Genomic DNA, 22,836 nt, shown 5'->3' with positions numbered 1-22,836 from the left:
AGACAACAGACTGCTCTTGCAATTATACCGGCCAGCTCTCTCAGCACTTACGTGTGCATCCCATCAGGCCCCATAGACTTCTGTATGTTTAGACTGAGCCTGAGCCTTCTGTAATTGAATCATCCTCTATAAAAGTAAATCTTCCTTGGTTCAGTCACTGATGTCAGGGACCTGGCGTTCTTGAAGGCAGGTCTTACAGTAAAAAAAGAGGTTAAATAAAAAACCAAAACATTGAGCACATTGGGTTTTCCAGGTTCTTTGTCACCACACCCCTTGCTCAATTCAGCAGTGTTCCTACTGCTGTTGATATGCCTACAGAAACCATTCTTGATGCCCTTCATATTCCTGTCAACACTGGATGAGGTCTGGCTTTCCATACCCCATACATATGCAATTGTGTAGTGCCTTTTACAATTCTTCTGGGTGGGTCTGACCCTGCTTCCATATATTGCTAAAAGGCAGTTTTCAGCCTCTACTCAAATGCATAGTTTTCTATTCCTGTTAGGATGTATACAATTCTTTTTCTTTTACACATACAATTTATGGTATACGGTTATAATAGTTCTCATCTGAAAAACATCCAGTTTGCACTCAGAGAACTCTGACTGTGCATTCACAGAACACAAAGCACAAATAAGTCTCACATTTTTTTCACAGAACTCCAAGAATGGAAGCTGCATGTCTTCAAATGATTCTTTAAAAGACATAACCAGGGTTTTAAGTTTTGTGGTCATGGGCCATAAATGCCTGCTTAGGAAGAAGGCAAGAAATAGACATCAACAGACAAATGCATTACAGACAAACAAAATGAGATATATTTGACCAGCAGGAAGCTCAACACATGAACATCCTAGTGGCTGACAAGATTTTTGTAGGCACCAAACAAAGCAAGACCTAGAAGGCAGTACTTAGGAAGGAAATTACAGGATGACTTTGTGCAAAAGCTTATGGTTATTTTCCTTGGGAGTAAATGGCACCATGAATATAGACAAATATATAGATCCCCAGTGGTACACAGGCACGGTATGAGGTGGCTCAATCAGTACTGGGCTAGAATCTCAGTCCAAATCTTGGCTAGAATTACTTAGTTTATCATTTAACACATGGGAGTGATGCCTAAAATGGTGGAGGGTGGGAGAAGGGGCTATGCTTAAACATATCACAGGGACAGGCATTTGAGGTGGTTCCTTTATAATAAGGCATATTCTGCATTCCCCTCTGGCTATAACATCACATACTCCAGAGAATATATTTCCTATGGCCCTGCTGTGAAAAGATAACATTAAATTAGACAAACCAGCTACAAGTTAACATGCATTAGGTGTAGAAAATGTTATGAAACTGGGCATTTGTAAGGCTGTTAGAAAAAAGAAACCTCAGGGATGACAGATAGTAGCAACAGCAACAATAAAGGCATACAGTTTCTTATTGTGAAAGGGCTTCAGAGGCATCAGAATCCTCATCTCCATTTTGCAGCGAGAGAGGCTGAGGTATCAAGAGGTAAAAAAATTCATTTGAGCTCACTCACAAGGTAAGTTGGCAGAGTAGAGAATGGAAATCCCACTCTCTGAATCAGTGTCCTATTCACAAGACCATCTGATACTGGCAAATCGCCTTGAAGGAATAAGCAACAGTGGAGACTGTAGCCAGGAAATTCCACTTATTACTGTGAAGACAACAGTGAGGAAACATTTTCTACTACAAAGTCAAGTGACAGTATATGTTCATGTTATTTAGACTTTGGAAAGCTCTCCCATCATGGGTCCTTGGAGAATCCTCCTCAGAAATACTGAAGAGCAGGATGACATAGATGGGGATACAAAATGCACTGATTAATGCTGCCTTCCAGTGATTAAACGTGAAAACTTCATGTCTGTCTCCAACACATCTTGATCTAAACATCTTTTCACTCTACTAAATATAACTTTGTATTTAAACATTTGTATTTAAAACTTACATTTTTTCTTTATTGACATTTGCTACCCATTATAAACTTTGGCCTTTCAAGAGGATTCTGTGTAAGCTTTCAAACTCTTCTTAGCACATATCAGTGCATAACCACATGGGAGATGCATGGGAATGGTTCAAAGTCTGTACCAGGAGAGGTTCAGACTTTATATTAAGAAATATTTCTGTAGCGACAAAGTGGTTAAACACTGGAACAGGTTTCCTAGAGAGGCAGTCAATGCCCTGAGCCTGTCAGTGTTTAGCAACATCTAGACAATGCTCTTAACCAAAGTACTTTAACTTTTGGTCAGCCCTGAAGTGGTCAAGCAGTTAGACTACATAATAGCTGTATGTTCCTTCCAACTGAAATATTATATTCTGTTCTAAACAGGCCCCGTATATAGTAGTCCAGAAGCACAACAGAAGGAAGATGGGAGAGATGGAAACATGATCTCTTTCTACAAACCAGCTTGGGCCCAGGAGATATCTAGCCCTGCCTACAAAGTATTGTGAGCAAATATTTCTATTACCTACTCTACAGACCCAGTCAACTCTACCTGGGTCTTCAGCCTTAAATTCTGGCTCATCAAGCAGAGGTTAAAAACCCTGCTGTGCTAAAATCAGTCCCTCTTTGGATGGCAAGAAGGCAGTGATCAAATGTAAGAAGACAGCTCCCGAGCTTGAAAAACTGAACAGCTGTCCTGCACTGCTCAAGTTTCTGCAAATTTCCATCTCTCCCTTGTGCTTCATTTCATAATAGAAGCATGCTCCTAATGACCAGCACTAATTCTCGTAGCAATACAATGTCTTATGTTGATTTAAAGATGGAGACAGCGCTAGTGAGAGATACTGCTCAAATTAACTGCCAAAAAACGAAATACCTACAGTCCACTCTAAGGCTGCCCTTGGTTCCTTCACAGGTCCATTGGAGACTGCGATGTTGACAGAATGCACAGGAGCCAAGTGCTGGAGGCCTGACCTGGAAATTGCTTTCCTGCATATTAAAAAAAAACAAACCAAAACAAAAACAAACAAACAAATAAATAGAGTGCATATCCAGTATAATTACCCAACATAATTATCCACACCACCCTTCTCCAGAAATCAGAAGAGCCAGTACAGCATCTAATTTCAGCTTGGGCGAAATGGTGCTTGAATGACATCCCCAGCTAAAGCAGTTTAGGAAAAGAATAAAGTAACCTGATCACTGAAAATTACTGTTTAATGAAGATCGGTTACTCATCTGGCACTAAGCTGAAATATCAAATCCAGTGGACTCCATATGGTTCTGTCTGCCAGTTTCAGTGGAGTCCTCATTAGTTACACCTATTCCTTACTTACCAGCTGAACCTGCTGAATCAATCTATACATAATTCCAAATAGCCTTTATTGTAGGAATGAAATATGAGTTTATATGAAGAGAGCAACATCTGTTGCCTTTACTTAGTTTATAGGCTGGGAAAAGTCGTGCATTCAGTGTCCGACTACAACAGGATATGGGGACACTATGTAGTCAGGAAGTTAAGACCTTATTTGATCATAACAGCAGCCCTCAAGGTATTACAGCTTCTTTCCACTTGTATTTCAATTATTTTTGGTCCAAAGTCATTCTAACAGCTCTTGAGGCACAGATATGGCCTCCCACAGTTCACAGATGGTGACCAGGGACCCTCCTGGAGCCACATGAGTGATGAGGGAAACACGGCCTGTTTCCCTAGAGGCAAGCTGTCCTGCTGTATCCGCCTGAAACAGTGAACCACTAGACAGAAGCACAGTACACTGCTGATATAAAGCTCAGCTGCACTTGGACAATAGGTTTCATAAAGCTTCATAACATTATTGTGTTGCATATTTTAGCACCTGATGGTGGTGGCTGAAGCAATTTCACAGTTTCAGCTGCAATGATGCAGAAGAGGACAAAAACATCTGAAGGAGAGATCTCCTTTTGAAAGCCAGATACACACATCCCCCACAAAGCAAAATGACGGTCTGTTTGTGTAAAGTGCATTTTTGTGATACCACTCCCACAGTGCGACAGCTATTTATAGCATCTCCTAATCTTACCACTGTCCCAAGGCAATAAAGGTCAATTGAGCCAGTGATGACAATCCAGGTCAGCCATATGCTAAATAAATCTTTTCATTGTCCTGAAAATATACAGTGCAATATTTATCCACAGTAAAGGAGCTTGGAAGCCTCACTGCTCACAGTGCATGTCTGGAAAAATCGAGTGGGCCGAATCAGAATCTCTTACATTCCCTTTCCTGTGGGTAGCATGAACGACTCAGAACATTAACATAAGCCTCTGATCATCTAATGCCCCCTTTCCACTTAATGTGGGCAAGACACTGACATTAAGGCTTTTTTTCCATAACATTTTGCATCTGACAAAAACTTTTTAGAGGGAAGGAGCCCAAGGAAAAGACTTGCATTACTTGGTGATATATGAGAAGCGAACAATTTAGCAAGAAAGATTTTATGCCATATATGTCAGTACAACATAAGCTACACATCTCAATGACAGGATTAAGACCTTAAAGAAATAAACTGTAAGAAACTACAATTTTTTTATACCTATATTTTTCCAGAAAATTGGCAGTTTTCTTTCATCCTGTTTTGGATATCAATTTAGTTATTAGTTTTTCCTCAGCACAAGAGCACATTCTGTGTGTATTCATGTTTTTTAATGGAAATGGGGCAGTATCACATTTTTCACCCTGCATCACTGACAGCAATAAACCTACCTAGTCCTGCTGTCGTAATAGAGTAAGGTAGAACCCACTTTGTGCACAGCAGTTCTTAAGCAAAGGTGGTTGAGTAATAAAGAGTTAGCAGTTTATTATTTGATGAGAAATGCCAACATTTTCAGCCAATGTAGCTTACAGCCTATTACTTGTCAAGCAATACAGCCTGTAAAGTTGCATGCATTCACTAAGCAAATTTACTAAAGCAAAGTCTAACGATGAGTACTCCTAAGACCAAATTCATCTGACTAGTCTTCAGACAAGGCTTCTCCAGCTGGAAGGAAAATTCAGCAGAGACTTAAAAGGTAAATATGCCTTATGTACAGCTACAGACATCTCAGCATCAAGCCTTGGATGCAATTTCAAGTCATACTGGAGATGTGCAAGCCTCCTGCAGCAGAACCTAAGACTTGGCCCACGTCCCTTCAAAAGCAAGCTGAGGCTGATGAGCCTTTTGGGGGAGACTTGGCAGTGTTTTGTGCCAACAGCCTGCCCTTTCTCTGCATGCCAAGCTGGATTTATGGCTTTGTCTGAAACACAGACACGACAATAATGCCCTTTTTTTCACGTTTGTTTTAAAGTAAAAGCCTTAAAATTACCTCAGGGATTGCAAATTTGCATGGACCAGCCGGAGGTGACCCTTAGACCCAGGGACAAGCTAAAAATGTCTACTTTTACACAGCTTCTTATCAGAACTTTGTCTCTGAGCAAAGAGAGACAGTGTCAAAACACACTGTGTGCACTGCAGAAGCCTTTCCCATTAAAAAAAAAAAAAGGAGGTCAGGCTAAAGAGCAAACACATGGCCTTCTAATAAGTGCAAGGCAGATGAGACAGGGGAAAATAGGGGGAAGGGAAGGTAGCGCAAATCTGATAACAGAACAGATGCCGAGTATCCAGGAGATCATATCTCATATTACTTTAACTAGCAGATTACACCACCTGGCACTTTTCCAACAGCAAGGTAACACCAGTGGCTTTTACTTATCTTTCCCAGCAATTTCATCTCCACTGCTCTGAGTGCATGAATGAAAACACAGGCTTGACAGACAGCCTTTCCCATAGAAGCAGAAGCAATCGCTGTTCTCCAGATAGAAGACAGCCATAAAAAGTGAAACTGCTTTCATGATATGTTCCATTCTTGAGGCTACAAATCCACAACTTTGTTAATATGGGCACAACAGCCAGCTTGCTGGTGTAGCAATCGACAAATAAACATTACATGACAAGTAATGAGCTGTATTTTGGTAATTACTTCTTCATATCCAGTAATTTTTAGTAGATGTTATTATCAACTTAGCTGACACACCACCACTGTGAATGAGCATGGGTGCACAGAGAAGTGTATGCCATTAAATATACAAGAAACAAAAAGATCTGATACTAATTCCACAGTTGATCTCATTAAGAAAATTTAGAGTAGTTCCCTGTCTTGGGAACCAAAAGCAAGCAGATATTCAAGATATTCAAGTCTAACATGTTTCTTTTTTCTTATTTCTTTTTTTTTTTAAAAAAAAAGCATTACAATTTCATTTTGCTGAAAAGTCAGGCGAGACTCAACCTACTTATTAGATCAAAGGATACATGTTTTATAAGGGGGGATTTGAGTTTATATCCCAGGCTTTGGCTTTACTAAGCCTTTTCTTCCACCTCAGGCATGTAAAAATCCTCCAATGATTTCTTTAGACTGAATAGTTATGCCTGAATCCTCAAAGACAACAAAAGACAATTAGTCAATAGTGTGAAGCTTATTTAAACATTAGGAAAATCTATTTGGAAAAGAGAGAGTAAGCTAGTGCTGTGCATAGTTAACAGATCTGAGTGTCATTTCAGTCAGTACAATTGTTGGAGTAGCCACCTTTCCAGGCTGGAGTTATTTCCCTTCTTTCCATAGGGGCATAATTTACCATTGGGGTAGCCTTTCAGCTGCAAGGTTGAAAGATCATAAAAACACAGAGACTGGCTCCTACAGATCCTATGGCTAGGATATCTGCCAGGAGAGAGATTTCTGTAAGTCTTTTCTCAAAGTTAATCCAGATATTTCCCAGAAAACGACAGCCATTTCTATACCAACGTTTAAGTTACAATAGCTCTGCTCTTCTTTGAATATCCAATGCAGATAAACCCTACACCTGCCAGCTTTCAGCTTTGTCAACCACAACTTGAAAATCCCTGTATAAGGCCAGACAATACATGAACAATTTCTATGTCTCCAAGTTTGCTTGGAGGTGGTTTTCACTCCCACTGTTTGGTGCTTATGAGAGTCACAAACAAAATGTACTGGCTAAACTCAGGCATTATTTAAGTTTTCCCCACGCATCTCTGCTGACTGAGCAGTGCTCCTGCAACCTGCTGTTCCCAGCTTGCCTTCTGAGTATGTAATATTCTCCTCTCAAGCTGACCACAGGCCAAGGACTATTTCACTGCAACACCAAGATTCCCAAATTTTTTCATTCTGTATAAAATAAAACAACTTCAGTCAAATCAAATAATTTTTCTAGTCTAGCATCCCATCTCTGACAACAGCAAGTAGCAGGTGTTTAGAGAAGCACTGGCACAAAGTAAGTGATCCTCCCCCTGATATACTCCAGTCCCAGCTTCCAGTAATTGGTAGTTTAAGGACTTCCTGAGCTGGAGGCTGCTTCCAGACCTTTGTGCTTAATAGGCTGTAATGGTTCTTTACTCTAGGAATGTGTTGGTCTTTCCCTGAACCCATTTATTCTCTTGGTCTCCACAGTAGCCTATGTAATGAGCTCCTCAATTTAATTAAGGCCAGTGTAAAGTACTTACTTCTGTCTGTTTTTAAAATTCTGCCTGATAATTCAATTGGTGCATCATATTGTGCAGAACAGCAAGTAATCACTTGACTCTCTACACCTTCTGTGATTTTATGAATCTATTCATATACCCCTCCATTCACCTTCCCCTCTGAAGTGGAAGCATCCTAGACTGTGTTGTCGTTCGCTGATACTGAAGCTGCTCTATCTTTGTCAATGTTTTCTAGCTCAATTATATCTTTTTTTGAGGTAGGACTGCCAGAATCAGAACAAGTATTCCAGAGGTTTACCAGTGATGTCATTGTACTATCTCTATTGTTATCTTTTTCCCCTCCCTCAGAGCCCTTTATTTGCCTTTTTATCACTATGAGCACTAATCATTTCATAGAAGTACTAGTAATTATCCAAAGATCCCTTTCCTGAATCCTAAATGGCAATATGAAGCCCAAACTTTTAAGCTTTTTTTCCCTTCTGTGCATTATTTTGCCTTCATCAATCCCACATTTCAACTGCAATTTGCTGCAGCCATTCAGCATCATAAGATCCTTCTGCAAATTTTCCCTGATTAATTGTGCAGAACAGCAGCAAGCTTTTCCCCCTCACACTTTGCTCTCTATAAGCAGTGCTGTCTGCATCACAGATCCTCAGTTTAACCACGTGGACATCATCCCTTTTAGCCCTAGTTTCTGTGCCAAAAGCTTTTTTCCTGCCTCACTGGAAGCTTTCTGAAAGCCCACATGTGCTCCCCTTCAGCCAGACCATCCCGGTTCATGGGTCTCATGCCTGTCAGCAATTTCTGCAAGACTCACAAGACCTGACTTCCTTAGGAAAAGCTGTGCTGGCTCTCCTCCAGCACATCACGTTCAGATGTTCATTTGCTAATCCTGCATCTTAGCAGCAGCTCTACCAGTTTCTCTGATTAAAAATTGCTGCTGGGTTACCCCATCAGCACTCTGTGAGCCCCCATGTGACTACCCCACCCCTTCTAGACTGGAGCTGGTTTAAGGGAGCTATTATAAAGCCCTTTCAGCAAATTAGTTTGAGTTCCATCAGGATACTTAACAAAATCAAATCCTAGTGATTAGATATTGGCCCTTTTGTCAATGTGGTCTTTAGCTTTTTACATTAACCTTCCCATTTTCCTTGGGTTCATCTACGCAAATAGCAGCTCAGCCTTAGACACTCTCGGTCACCCTCAGCAGTGAACACTGATGCAAGAAACTCAATTAGCACTAAAAGAACCTCAACTCCTTGTGAAATACTCACTTATGTGTGTGTCATTGCCTGCTGCCCAAGGAACCAGGGTATGGAAAACCAAAGATCTAGGTAGCTTCCCAGCCACCCAACATCAACATCTGTAAGACCCCAACAGACCTTTGCTCCCTCCCTCTCAACCCCTCGCCACACAGCCCCATCTGATAAAAGCTGCATGGAAACTGGTACACCTCCATGAAACAATGCAGCTCTATGCAGCTCTGTCCAGCTTTGCTTTCAGCCTCAAGCCTAGCCCTCCTGTACCTAATATGCAGCTTATATCCACTAGAGACAAACTTGAAGACAATGAAACAAATTTCTACTAATAATCTTACCAAGCACTTCAAACAGCAACCCCAGAGACGAAAGGCAACTACAGTACACCAACTCCCCAAATATGTTCTGGAAGGAGCATTTGCATCTATCACATCAAGCTGCTTGCATTGATGAGGTGCAAGACAAAAAGAGCATCCTAACTTTTCTGCAACCATCTCCTTGATTAAAGTAAGAGATCCAGTAGACACAAAAAAACCCACAAGAATTCTATGAAAGGAAATAAGAGACAAAGCAGAAGGAGTATAAGACCTGCAGAAAGTTTGATCAGGATAACAGAGGAAGAGTCTTTATCTCATGATGTTGTCTTTTCTGAATTAAAACCGCAGCTCACTTTCGTTTCTGTGTTCTCCACACAAAAGGGATATTCTGTAAAAGTAAGTCCATTCAAACTCTGAGTGCAAGAGTGGTAGGTTACTTTTCCTACCCCAAAAGGACAAAACAGATTCATGAAAGAGGTTGTATGTTAAGAGGCATTCACAAGTTGTGTTCTGAATAGATGTTTACAGCTTCTTAAATGCAGACATGCAAATCGTTACTACTCTGCAGTTATACTTGGACCTCAGATTAGTGTCAAGACAACACAAGTGGGAGTAGTCCAAGTGCTGGTCAAAGATCTGTAGTATTCTAATTTTTCTGTTCTCTGTTTATCATCACCAGTAGACATATAGTAAGCAACAGATTTTACTTTCTGGAAAGTAAATTATGGATACAATTAGATCCAGAGCTGTGTTAAATTACCCAATCCCTTAAATCGTATTTTACATCAGGAGTTAATCTTCTCAGAAGCTAGAGAAAGCATATACCTTCATGTCAGTTCCTATAAAGGGGACTAACATCTTGGCCTAGATATATAAATCACTTCAGAGTCTATATTGCACTAAAATCACTGTGACTTTGCTCCTACATGCCTTCGTTGGTCAGGCCCTGGGTTCAGCTAGTTCCCCTGGAAATTCCATAACAATCCTCAGCTGCAGTGTGGAAACTGAAAAAGCTTTACATCCAAGAGTTGATAATTAATCAGATACTTCATTATAAGAAAAAGTCAAAGTCATGTGGAATTTCTGAGCTCATATCAGAGCTCAGATTTTTATATATATATATGTATATATATCACTGGGTATCAGCCATTTCTTGGTCTTCCTTTTGTTCACTTCAGGTGTTTTTGCCTTCACTCATAATTTATTCCCTAGATCTCTTTCTAAATAGGAAAAAAACATCAAGGGTACTTTATAAAGTATCCTTTATAGGGTACTTTGATAGAAGGCAACAAAATTTTAAGACAAAAAGTGTCCTTCCCAATCTTTTGTTTGAATGTTATTTCTGAAAAGATATGTTCAAATGTGGTGATTACTCTTACCAGAAAAAAGTGACAAACCTTGGAGGACTCCTTACAGCAACAAAAGTGTCAGTATTTATTTGTTCAGGGAGGAAAGGAAAAAGTTTATGCAGTTAGTAATGCAATAAAGATTAAGAGTATACTTTACCCTTGTAATTCACCAAGAAAGAGACTAATAAAGGATCCTATGAAAACAGGAACAAAATACAAATGTTTTCTTGAAGTGAATTATTTTGCTTGATTTTTGCTGCAGTCAAACCAATTTGTTTTAGGAGAGGTGTTTTATTTCTCTTTTTAGCCTTTAGCTATGAATGCCAGGTCTGGAAAAGACCTTCTAGGTCACGAAATCTAGTATTCATTGTTTCAGACAAACATCATCTGTTTGAATTCATAAAGTTATCAAGGTCCATCTCAAATGTTGCTCCTCCTCTCTTATTTCCACTGAGAAGCTATGCTAGATCTCCACTCTTATCATTAAGATCATTTTTTTTGTAATTTGCATCCAATTTGCATCCCCCTGCACAATCTTCCTTAAATTTCTACTACTAGAATCATATTTCATCCAAAGATTAAAGTTGAACTGACAACCAGTGGTTTTTATATGATATTTCTACACAATAAAGGCACCTGAAAGCCTTGATCTAGAAATCTTTAAAGCCTTGGGTCAAAACCCTTTGAGTGAGATTATGTAGGATGGAGATGTGTATAGGGAGTTGGAAGCTCACATTTCAAAGATTCTGGAATCAATCAAGTAAGGGGGATGATAAAATTTAATAACTGTCTTTCCAAATAAACAATGAGAAATGCTCTAGGGAACTCTGAGCATAAAGGATTTCCAGCTGCATTACAGACTGGACATCAACATTACAGAAGATTGATGCATTTTTACTATTTCAAAAACCAAAGGTTGTCAGAATGGGAAATATTTTCATGAGAATACATTTGATCCAGACAAAATCACAGGATATGCAGAAGCTGTATTCTGTAGTTCTAGTGTAGACAAAACATGACGATAGCTAATTGAATGGACTTGACTACAATATGACCCTATGGTCTGGGGTTTCTTTCACCATATGCTAAATGATATATACTGATTCTCAAAACTGTGCAAATATTCTATGTTATCACTCCGATGACCAGAAAAAAAAATCAGAAGATTAACATCTTGGTGGCGTCAAATAAACTTCATTTGATCTGGAAGATAAAGAAAGGGAAAACAAAGCAAGACAAAAAAGGGAGGGAGAGAGACTAAATCCTCAGCAGTTTAGAACAGCAAATAAAGGAGTTATTTTTATTGTTTAACATTAGTCTTGGAAATGTTTTCTTGCTTCTCAGATGCTAGCACATTGTTTTCAAAAATAACCTAATTCAAGGTAATTTATCAGACCAGGATCCTCCATTGGCATAAGGTACTTGCAAGCTGAAATGTCATTAAGACTCAAGAACTATTTGGTCTCACACAAGCTGTATAATGAACTATTTTGATTTTCTTCTTTTCTATAAATCAAATGTGTGCCTTTTGCACTATGAGTTTCAGAAAGTTGTTTCAAATGTGTATTTTTCTGGACCTGTTTCCGGGTTCCTGAATCGATAAGTGTCCTTTTCTTTCCTTGTGTAGTCTCTCTTCCTTGAAAATGAAAATAATTGGAAATTCTCACTGTCCATCTCCACTTTTTTTTCCCCATTATAAGCTTCCATTTAGCAAACAGGTTAAAAATAAAGTCTTCCAGACTTATTTTTCCAAAACAGAAATTGAGAAATTTCCAAACAGAAACTGAAAATGTCACGGCAATCCATATCACTAGTCAAGTAAAGAATACTTCAGGAGTTTTTAGACTGTGGATTAAAGAAAAAAGGGAACATTATATGTAATACTAGAAGAATTTTACCAAGTATTGATACAAGAATCAAATTCTTTTCCTCCCAGATGCACAAATATCTAGGACTCCAGGAATGACCCAGAACAACATCAAGCTTTAAAACAATCTAAAAATAGCATTCTTTTCTAACAAAAGATTTCAAGATCACACAGGACAGAAAAATACTCTCTTCTGAAAAGCAAGTCAGACTTGCAAATTCCAAACACAATTTTTACGGAAAGAAGGAAATCTAGGTAATAGAGCAGGGAAGGGAGTTCAGGCTTTGCCTGCATAGTTCAGGGTGGGGAGGGAAATATCCTACATTTATTTTTCATTACAGCGACACTTGACAAAGGTAGACAAAAATTAGAACTGCCATTCACTAACCAAATACATTTTATTTCCTCTGTAAGGCAGCAAGGTGAGAAACTGAGGTGAGACAAAGGTTTTATCCCTCACCTTCCCTCCTCAGGACTGTATGAGTTACAAAGACATGAAAAATTCAGTGAGTACCTTTTTCTTCTCGTTCCTCACCACAAAGACTGTACAGTTCAATACCATATACTGCTGTGCTTATAAGATCTTGATTTGAGCACCTGGGACAACAGGCACCTATTTCCTAGCAAGGCTGGACAGGCACTGCCATGCTTCAAACCCCTGAACCTTTGTCCCCTCAACACCACTGTTGACTTTCCCCCATTTCCTCTGTCATGTTTTGTATGCAGCAGACTAAGTCCTAAGGGAGCAGGTGTGTGTCCATCACTTCCAATTCCTCTGTCTGAAACAAACTGAAAGACTTCAGCAAAGGGCGGAGAAAGAGGATGTATTGCAGTAAGTGAATAGCAGATGAAGAAAATGAAAAGCAAGTGACAATTCCACAGCAAATCTGTTCCCCCCCCTGTTCCTGCAGGACCTCATCCAAAGCTCAAATTCAGTCAAAAGGTTTTGGCTACTTTTAACAAGTGTTAGGATCAAAGCCTGGATTTTCAGATCTTCACACAAGCCAAAAAGATAAACAAGCAATAAGGGATCTGGGTAGAAAATATAAACCATAATAAATCACCACCTTACCCTCTTTCCATCACCAACAACTGTCTGGCAATTTAGACACAAGGAAAAAAGTATACCTGACGTGACAATATTTCCTCTTCCTTCAGTGCACAGAAAGCAGAAAAGTTAAGAGAAAAAGCTGAAGATAAATTTCCAGAACTGGAAGAGAAACTGACTCAAGAGCTGCTCTGAGTTGTTAACTTCAGAATACCCAATATATTTACAAAACATCAATTCATACTTACTTATCCCTGAATAAAACACAAGTTGTCTACCAAAAATACTTACATTTAAAATTTATTTTGAGTATTCAAATCTAATTTATGTGTAACCATTAAAAAAAAAATAAATTTAAAAAAATCAGTCTCTGTACCAAACCTTGTGTTTGGAGGAGGAGTGTTTCACATCACATTATGACCATAAAATCACCTATGTCATATAAAAGTACAAATCTCACTATCCCATCAAGGGCCCGCTACCTTCAGCATGCAGCAGCCACTTAAATGGTGCTGCAGGGGGACGTCCAAGACTTGCTCAGTCTGGAGGGTGATTATTGGCCTGCCTCCAGACCCCAAGGTACAGCTATCATGGAGTCACGCCTAGGTCTCACTCTTGGAATAGGAAAGCTTTCAGGGGGACACCAAGGCAGAAAAGTGCAGGTAGTACATGAGAGAGAGCACTGATCTTTATGGCTGAGAAGTGGAGAGCTTCAGCACTCATTAGAAGCTCTGCTCAATCTAATTAAAGAGATGCTGTAACTGGAGTATTTTTTTTTTCTTTTGGAACTAATTTCAAAAATGCTCATTTTTCCCATGATCTGCCCTTTAAACATCTCTTTTTTTCATCTGAATTCTGTTAAAATATACATATGGGGTTTTTCTTCCTCCCTGTTGACTCACCAGTTGTATATAAGCAGGCTAAAAAAAAACCCCACCACACAATACAAAGCACTGTCAAATGCACATAACAAGAAAACAGCAGGGAGGAAGAAGATTTGGTTTTCCTCTCATTTCTTTTTGGATACAGTAATACTGGATATTGTTTCTGTACTGCCTATAAAGCTACGGGAAAAGACACGGTTTGACAGTGCTTCTTCAGGGTCAGATAAATCCTCAGACACCAGGAGCTGACAGCAGCCTTCCCACTTCAAGCCCACCTACAGCTGGAAGAGATCTTGACATTAACCTCATTACAGGGCATGTCACACTACTTGCACACTAGTTTAATTGGAAAGATTTAGAGAGTACAAAAGGGACTTATAATGCCACACTTAGCTTCTGTGTTGATGTATTACTTGTTTGCTGGAGTCAAAATACTAATATGAAATGAAGTCACTGAACAAGACCACCATGGAATTGAAGGAAAATATTATCTGTTTATACACTGGTTTTATTATGAAATAATAAGACCAGCTTCTGAGGCTTCTATCAGTGAACATTAAGATGTGAATAAAACTGACAGCCTGAGACACAAAAGTCCTCTACCACAAAATTACTAGAGCAAAAGGTATAAACTGTACAAACTTCCTGCCCACTTTTACCCTGGAGTTCCTCACCCTCCACCCAGAAGTAACACTTTGAGCAGCAAGAAAGTCTGTCAACAGCCAAATTCAACCCAACTTTGACCTCATCTTTTCTTGAGGCTTTTGAGAAGAGATCCAAGTGTCATTTTCTTCCTGCACACAATAAAAATACATGTTCCCTAACAGTTGACCTGTGCGGGAATGCTGCCTCATTTTACAGTTTCATGCAATTAAATAGTCATTAAATCATGGTGTTTTCAGCCAGAAATACCTTATGGTGGATTAAAATCAGCAAGAGAAAGTGGATTGTTCATCGTGCCTTGAACTGTCACTCCAGATGCAGAGTTATTAAAAGAAAAATAATACAATTCCTCTGAATTAAAAAATAACACTTCCCTTGAAAACTTGATTCATTACCTCAACCACACCAAAACCCATAAGGTACAGAAATAAACTTACTGTATTTTTCCTTTCAGTTATTTTAATGTTACATAACCTATTCAAAAAAACACACACAGAAGGAAACCATTTCTTTAGACAGTAATAATCTGATGCACTAAATCACACCTTGACAATAAAATGGCCATTGCTACAACAAATGAGCAAAAAATAGCCCAAGTGTTTTTTGCCGCTGATAGATACAGAAGATGCCAGGCCAGGCTGCCCTCTGCAAGCTCATTGCATGTGTATAACTCAGGAGAGATAAAAACTGACCTTTCCTTTGCATGGAAATCCAACCCCACTTTAGAACATCTGATCCAGTGAGATTGTAATACATATGTGAAAAACATCCAAGCACAGGACAACTAGGTTACTTATGGTTACTTCTTAGTCATTTCCCCAGCACTCAAAATTGCATTGAATCACTAGGTGTTATACTGATTTTGGTATTACATCTACTTAAAAAGAGAAAGAAATCCATCTTGTATATCCCTTGAATAAATAAAATCTTCACAAAATACTAGTGGACAGTGAAGAGAGGTGGGAGAAGAAATGTTTCTCCTAGGGTGCTACTGTAATTGTACTTTGCCCTCTTTCTAGTGATACTCATCAAGAGAGGTAACAGCACAGCTCGGCCAATCCAACTTGGGGAGTTGACCCACAGCACAGGAGTCACAAGGAGGAGGAGGTGAGCAAGGCTACATGCACACACCCCCAGCATGCTACTGCACCAAGCTGTCCCAGCTATGTTCTCCTAGCTGCGTTTACCAGAGCAGGACAGTGTGAACACAGTGAAGAAAAAAACACAAACCAATGCCCCATAGCAAATGATAGCTTGATCATCAAATTTTAAGAGGGGAGTGTGCCCAACTGCTGCTCTACCCGGGATTAAAATGTGCTTTTTAGTACTGACTTTTGTTGCTCTTAAGGTGAACACAGTCACTGCTGGTGATAGGGGAGGTACTCACGGAGGAACTACTAGTACGGACTGAGGACCTGCTGGCCAGAACCATTACCGGCAGAAGTACGGTGCTGTTGTGCACAGCTGGAAAAGAGTTCACATACCAACACATCTGCTATAGCAACAGAGAAGGGTAAACCATTGGTTCCAAATTTTGAAAAAACAAAAAGTACTTAACTGGCAAAGTTAATATGACCACAAGACCATCCTTGCAGGCTGCCTGCACAGCAGGATGTCATGACAAGCTCCACAGGTAACACTGCTTCTGAACAGCCACATTCAGGCTCTAGAGACATGAAGTGATACTAAAAGGTTATAGAAAAGTTCCTACAGAGAAAAATTCACTGGCAAGGCAATTACAGCTACCCAGTAGGGTCCTTGCAATTACAGACAGGTAAGTTCTGTAAAGCAAATACTACAGTACAGCTCTTGCACAGCTGAAGTGGCGTAACTCTGGACTTCAGTAAAGGAAAACCACTTTGTATCACTTGAGGCGTTATCCACAAATTAGATGTTCCTAACAGCAACATACTAAATCAATTATGTAAAAGGACTGGGTTGAAATAAAATAAAATAAAATAGGCACTTCCAGGGAATATTTAAAAGAATAACTCTCAAATTCCCATTGCTGTTGGAAGCACAGAAACAGGTAACTTCTATATACTAGAACATTATAACCCACCACCAAAAAATCTTTTTTTTCTTACCTGAGAAAATTTCAGTGCTTCAATCTAAATGAATTTTTAAACTACTTTAGTCTTAATAGTGCAAATCAGAATAAGAAAATTACTTCCTCTTAATGATGTGTCATTGTAATTGAGGTCAAATCTGCATCCCTTGGATGTAAACTAGCCTAAAAAACTGTTAAGGGAGTGTTTACAGAAGTTATAGGTGCTCTGGAGCTATTTCTTTCACACGGGTATGTAAATCAGATATAAACTTCCCACTTAGTAAAGCTCTAAGAAAAACATAACAGTAAATTATGTACAGTAATAAAAATTGTACTATCTACCGTGTAATGAATACTAACTCAAATTCTCACACCTTTTTTTTTATTCTGATTGCTTTGGTTTTCAAGGCACCTGGTCGCTAAGAGAAATATTGAAACCACAGCCCCTCCACAACGGAGAAACACCTACCTCAATTTGCAGAGAAACTGGTGCTGTAATTTTGCTTATAAAAGGGTCATGATCCAAATGCCAATGGCATTACTTTAATGCTGTTGACAATCCTCTACTAATCAAAGCATACAAGAGAGATGAGGATGAATACCTACACAGGCTATTTGAGTGGCTGCTCATTTTGGTAGGCTTTTGAAACAACACTGCTGGTAGTAGTAATACTGTAAGTTTCATTTTCTTGACAAGTCAGGATTCAGCTTTCCAAAGTTGAGAAATGCTGTATTAACTGATGAAGACTGTAATTTCATCTGGAGGGAACACAATAAATTCGAGCTTTGTTCTTATGGTCTAACATGTCACCAGAAACCTTTGCTGGAGTTACAGAAGTACTACATAGAGATGAGAGTGCATTACCTCATCAATAAAATGTTTCAGAAGCTTTTCCAGAAGCAGCAGCAGAAAAACAAAGAGCAATTGAGATTTGAGAGGAACTATTTGTTCTATCTCATGAGTTAATTTATAATGCCAAAATATGCCATTAACTAAAGTAACAGTTTATTTGTAACTTCATTTTAAGGTCATCAGTAAAAAGCATGTTTACAGCACTATAAATTGTGAAACTTCTTTTCTACAGACTTGTTCATATTGCAGATTTTAACATACATTATAGAACAAGGAGTAAGCCTTGCATTTGTAGATATGAACCTAAAGAGGTATCTTCCTCAGCCATAATTTGTTCCCACATAGCTCTGGATCTCAATTAGCTTTGGTCAGAGCTGCTAATATTTTCAACAGATGCTGATGATTATGATTTTTTTTTCTTTTACAACAAAGAAAAAGAATTTGTCATCATAACTCATCTGAATGACTGCATCCTAAATTTAGAGCAATACTTATCATTGTAATCTGTACAAGATATTGTTCTGGGATCATGTTCATTTTAGTGTGTCCATCTTCACTGGCTTGAAATTCAAATGAGAATGGAAAGCATAAACTGTTTTCTGAGAAATATTTCTAGGGAGTATATGGGGAGAAGGGAGAAAATTTTTATTCAGCACCCATGTGCATAATCTGTCCCACTAACATTAGACTCTTCTAAAAGCTACTTGAAAATGGACTTCCTATTGAGCTGATCACCCCTAACTGAACTACTATTCACCAACTTCATCTTTCCCAATAACTTCATCTGACAGGCAGACACTCTCAAGAAAATGAAGCGAGAGTCTATACTGAAGGAACAAGGCAAACCAGAAACGTGCAGGAAAAGTAGGTTGCCCAGAAGCAAGAGGTCTGTTGCAGGTACCCTGAGTCTCTCCCTGCAATCCTCACATTTAGGAATCTCCTGTGTCGCACTGAAGACCAAGTGGCAAGTCTGGTGCTAGTCCCCTCAGGTGGAATATTTGCCCCCAGACACCTACACACCCGGATCTCATAAAGAACTGGCTGATGCTGAAGTAAATGCAAACAACTTCCCATCTTTTGTTCAGCTTCATGTGTGATGTCCTGCATTCAGGGAGCTCAAGTGAAATTATGTTACCTCCCTTCATCAGCAAGGTTCGGAGAGGCAAATCATGACTTTGTCAAGGTTGCAGTATAAGAGGAGGATTCAGATGGAAACAAAATTAAAGCCACTGCTATATCCAAAGCCACCTCTGTATTCTCATTTTACTATTTATAGATGAAACATCATGCAGCTATCTAGTCACATTTTAGGTTTAATTGTCTACATGTTCCTTTGACAGTCTGACAACGGACATTTATATATGTAGTTTTCATTATTCCAAACAGGTTTTAATATTTGCAGTTGGAGAGTTTTCTGAAGGTTGTGACAGAAATGAACAAAGTTCAGATGCAAAATAAACAGGAACAGCTTCTATTCAAGTGGAGAGGACATCTTTTAAATCAGAACAGGGATTTGACTCAGAGGTGGAAACAATTTGGTGATTTGTGAGGGGATGTATAACATTACCACCGATGGTGACTGTATCAGTATTTTATCCCTCAATTTCAGTAAATGTGTTAAAACTGTAGTTTCTTGTGCCACTGGTTAAACCTTTTTAACCATATTCTTTAGTTTGCCTTTTGTGCATTTCATCTTTCCATGCACTGTTCGTGGCGTGAAGTATGTTTATAAAGTATTGTATTAGTCTTCAACAGTAAATATGTAATATGTAAAATATATATCAAGCCTGAATATTCACAGCATCCAGATTATATGTAAGCATTCATTCATAGTGCCACATGTCTCACACTAAATGGCTACCAATATGCACCTACAGAAAAAAAAGGTCTACACAGTTACTGAGTTCCTCTAACACAGTGAAAAATTAAGCTATTTAGACATGAATAAATCTTGCATCAGGAAATCCATGAGCATAGTAATGAATTAGAAAATGTTTTAGATGATCTTGTTCATTTAGCAGTTGAAGTAGAACTTATACTTCCAATACCTGTTCAGAGATTTGTCTTGTCAAGCTATGACTTTCTAGTTATAAAAGTCCCATTGCTTCCCTTAAGAATCTAACCTGCAGACTACCAGAGCTCTGGGACAAATTTCTGGCTGCTGTAAACTGGTCTAGTTCTGTTGGCTTCAGGGTAACTAGCCTGATTTTTCACCAGCTGGTATATTTTTACAGGATTACAGAGCGAAGTTAAATGTCATTTTTCTAACTGTCCACCTCATTTAACACACTATCTCTTAAAAGATTTCAGCACTGTAGGCTTCTTTGTTTTAAATGCTTAAACAGGAGAGAAAATGTTACTCAATAAATAAAGGACCTTTAAGATTCCAAAGCCATTTCCACATGTTTCCATGGAAATGGGGACCTTGATCCTTAACCAAGATGACATTAATGATCAGGTGCCTAGAGTCACACAAAAGAGAGAAAGAGGACAGAAATTACCAGCTACTCAACAGTGTGTCAATCTAGAGCACAATCTTCCCCCTCGGGGGTAGGACTTGATACCACTTTTGCAATCACAAAACTCAACAGAAACAGCTCTCACAGTTAGACCAGAGAAGGGGGTTGCAGTTTTATTTTTAATCTGGCTTCCTAAGTAAGTTTGCTAACTATAGAAGTAAAACAAATAAAACAATGTCATCATCATCTGAGGGAGGAAGAAGAGGAGGAGGAGAAAGAAAGGGCAGCTTTAATAAAAGCAACACTATAAATGTGTTGCCACACTCCAGCCCCCTCGCAATGTGTCTGTATCTCGGTTTTATGTAGCCCTGCCACCCATGGCTGGGGACTGGAAAGAATCACTCTAGATTGCTATGTTTGAGATTATCACCATTACGCCACAAGTTGAAACCAAAAATCAAAGCTTTACTGAGCTAGGAAAGTATACTGTAAATGAAAGATCTTGCTGTTAAAAGCTATTGGTTTAACGGTGAGTGGAAAGGAATCAGAGTGTGAAATGACTTGTTCAAGTTCAATCTTTGCCATGGCCAAGAAGCCAGGTTTCCCCAAGACCCTCATTGCATCCCTCAGCCACTTGATAGCACTGCCTCTGTGCTGTGCTGAGAAGGTTTGCAACCTGGCAGATATGAACTGCAGTTGACTTAAGTCATATCCCTTTCTTCGTTCATTTGTGTCAGTGTCCCTACTCTCCATCTGTCCTAACTGCAGTCTTGCCATTTTTCACTGAACAGAGCTAGAGCTTTTAAAAGGATTCAAATAATGTGCAAGATCAGTTTGCACAGTGCCCACCCAAAGGAGAGAATTTGGGCAAAGAAACATCACCCAGCACACAGGTGCTAAAGTGTCACGGAAACAACCCTCATACTTCGACCAGAGAAACCTTTCAGTGTGCCTTGAGATCCAAGAGAGAAAAAAGCAGTATGTAGGACAAACAATACCTACGTGTCACACACAGGTGTGTATTTGGCAGAGAAAATATCTGCCAAATCACTATTTTTCAGGACTTGAAAAAAAGATACCAAAACCCAGTATTTCATGATTATTCTGACATGAGAATTTTTGCTTTGGATCCTCCTGTTCAATGCTGCTCAGAACATGGGTCTCTTGAGGTGTCACTGGGACTAACCTCTTGGGAGCTGGTGCAGAACTTTGTGATTTTTAACACATAATTAGTGCCAATAAAGTGAAATTAAGACTGGATCTGTAAGCAGGCTTGCCAAACAGAAGTCACATTGTGAAAATGAAAATCAGACTTAATTTAATAGCATGCTCTTCTAGGCATGCACAGCTGTGAAGAGACTGTATAAGGGACAAAAACATTTCCTTTCTCTTCTCAAATTTAGATCCATTAAAGAGGGTGGCTCCTGGGGTCCTTTGCACCATGACAACACATGAAGTCAACTGCTGAAGATCTGGGGCAGTAGATCTGGAGGTGTCACATTTTTTTTTATCAATTCTGTACAAAAGTGTTGCCTCCCCCCACCTCAGATGAGCTCAGGGCACCAGAGGGTAGAAGGAATGCCAAAGGTGATTCTTTTGTGTAGATTAGAATAAAAGACTAGCAATCATTCAAGAGTTTTTAGGTTTGTTTGAACATGAAAATCTCAGGAGATTTCACTCTGAACCATAAACAGGGAAAATATATGCAAAAGAAATATTTTATATACAGAATTTCTCCAATGCTGCAGTAATTCGACACATTAATCTGGAGACAATTATAATTTTTCAGAATGTATATATTTACAGCATATTATATAAAGAACTGGAATCCAAAGAACAGGAATAATTTTCAGAATAACATGCATTGTATATGCATACAATACTACCTGCAACAAAAGTGTTCTGGCAAAAAAAGTGACTCATTTTACAGCTGTGGTGTTTCCCTTCTTATTTGAAATACGGTCAAATCAAAAACCTCCACAGAGGCCCAACCACCAATCTGTTTCTGGATCAACCATGATGCAAGTGATCAGCTTGAAGCCTAGTCATGGTGACAGTAACCTAACAATACGACACTGAAACAAGACTCTCAAGACACTTTGACAAAATGGAGTACTTAACCCAGAGGAAAAGAGCAGTCAATTTGTTTTCTTCTACAGTATACTAATCAAAAGAAGCAGTGCTTTGCCAACTCGGACTCCAAAAACTCAGCTTTACAGAAAGACCAGAACTAGAAATAACTTAATGTTTTGGGTAAACTCTGAAAAGATACCAAATATAAACATTAAACACAATCTGTGATATTGATTACAGTAAATGTATGAATCATGGTGCTATATCTACACATCAATATATTTTATACCAGGATTGCCTTTGAAGCTAATATACTGGTAAATCAATTAAAATGCAGCCAGCTGAGTAAAACAACAATCAACTTATGCGGCTTTTGCCACATTTAGTATTTCAGCATCCTCCGGCTTTTATTGATTTTCCTAGTAGTGCCACCATGACAGAGAAATAATAATATTTTGACTTTTAGAAATTAAAATGGAAACAAGAATACACTGGTGCTTTGTTCAACTACCTACAGAAACTCCAGAGCACTAAAGGAAATCAAAGCTAGACTCTT

The 22,836-nt window shown here is 38.9% G+C and overlaps 1 protein-coding gene across 5 annotated transcripts in view; it reads right to left on the bottom strand.

The window, feature by feature from the left end:
- Nucleotides 1-22,836, bottom strand: part of DGKI (diacylglycerol kinase iota) — a 206,078-nt gene that overhangs the window by 125,853 nt on the left and 57,389 nt on the right. For all 5 annotated transcript variants that reach the window (XM_062616484.1, XM_062616481.1, XM_062616478.1 and 2 more), the window contains exon 2: nt 2,833-2,941. In XM_062616484.1, the coding sequence (XP_062472468.1) occupies nt 2,833-2,941 (109 nt within the window). The remainder of the gene's footprint in view (nt 1-2,832; nt 2,942-22,836) is intronic.

The sequence above is a fragment of the Pezoporus occidentalis genome, unplaced genomic scaffold (genome assembly GCF_034315485.1).
Source record: "Pezoporus occidentalis ecotype Australia unplaced genomic scaffold, CSIRO_AGI_Poc_V1 ctg19, whole genome shotgun sequence".
Classification (NCBI taxonomy): Eukaryota; Metazoa; Chordata; class Aves; order Psittaciformes; family Psittacidae; genus Pezoporus; species Pezoporus occidentalis.
Note: the sequence above shows the minus strand (reverse complement) of the source record. Positions and strands in the feature narration are given on the sequence as shown.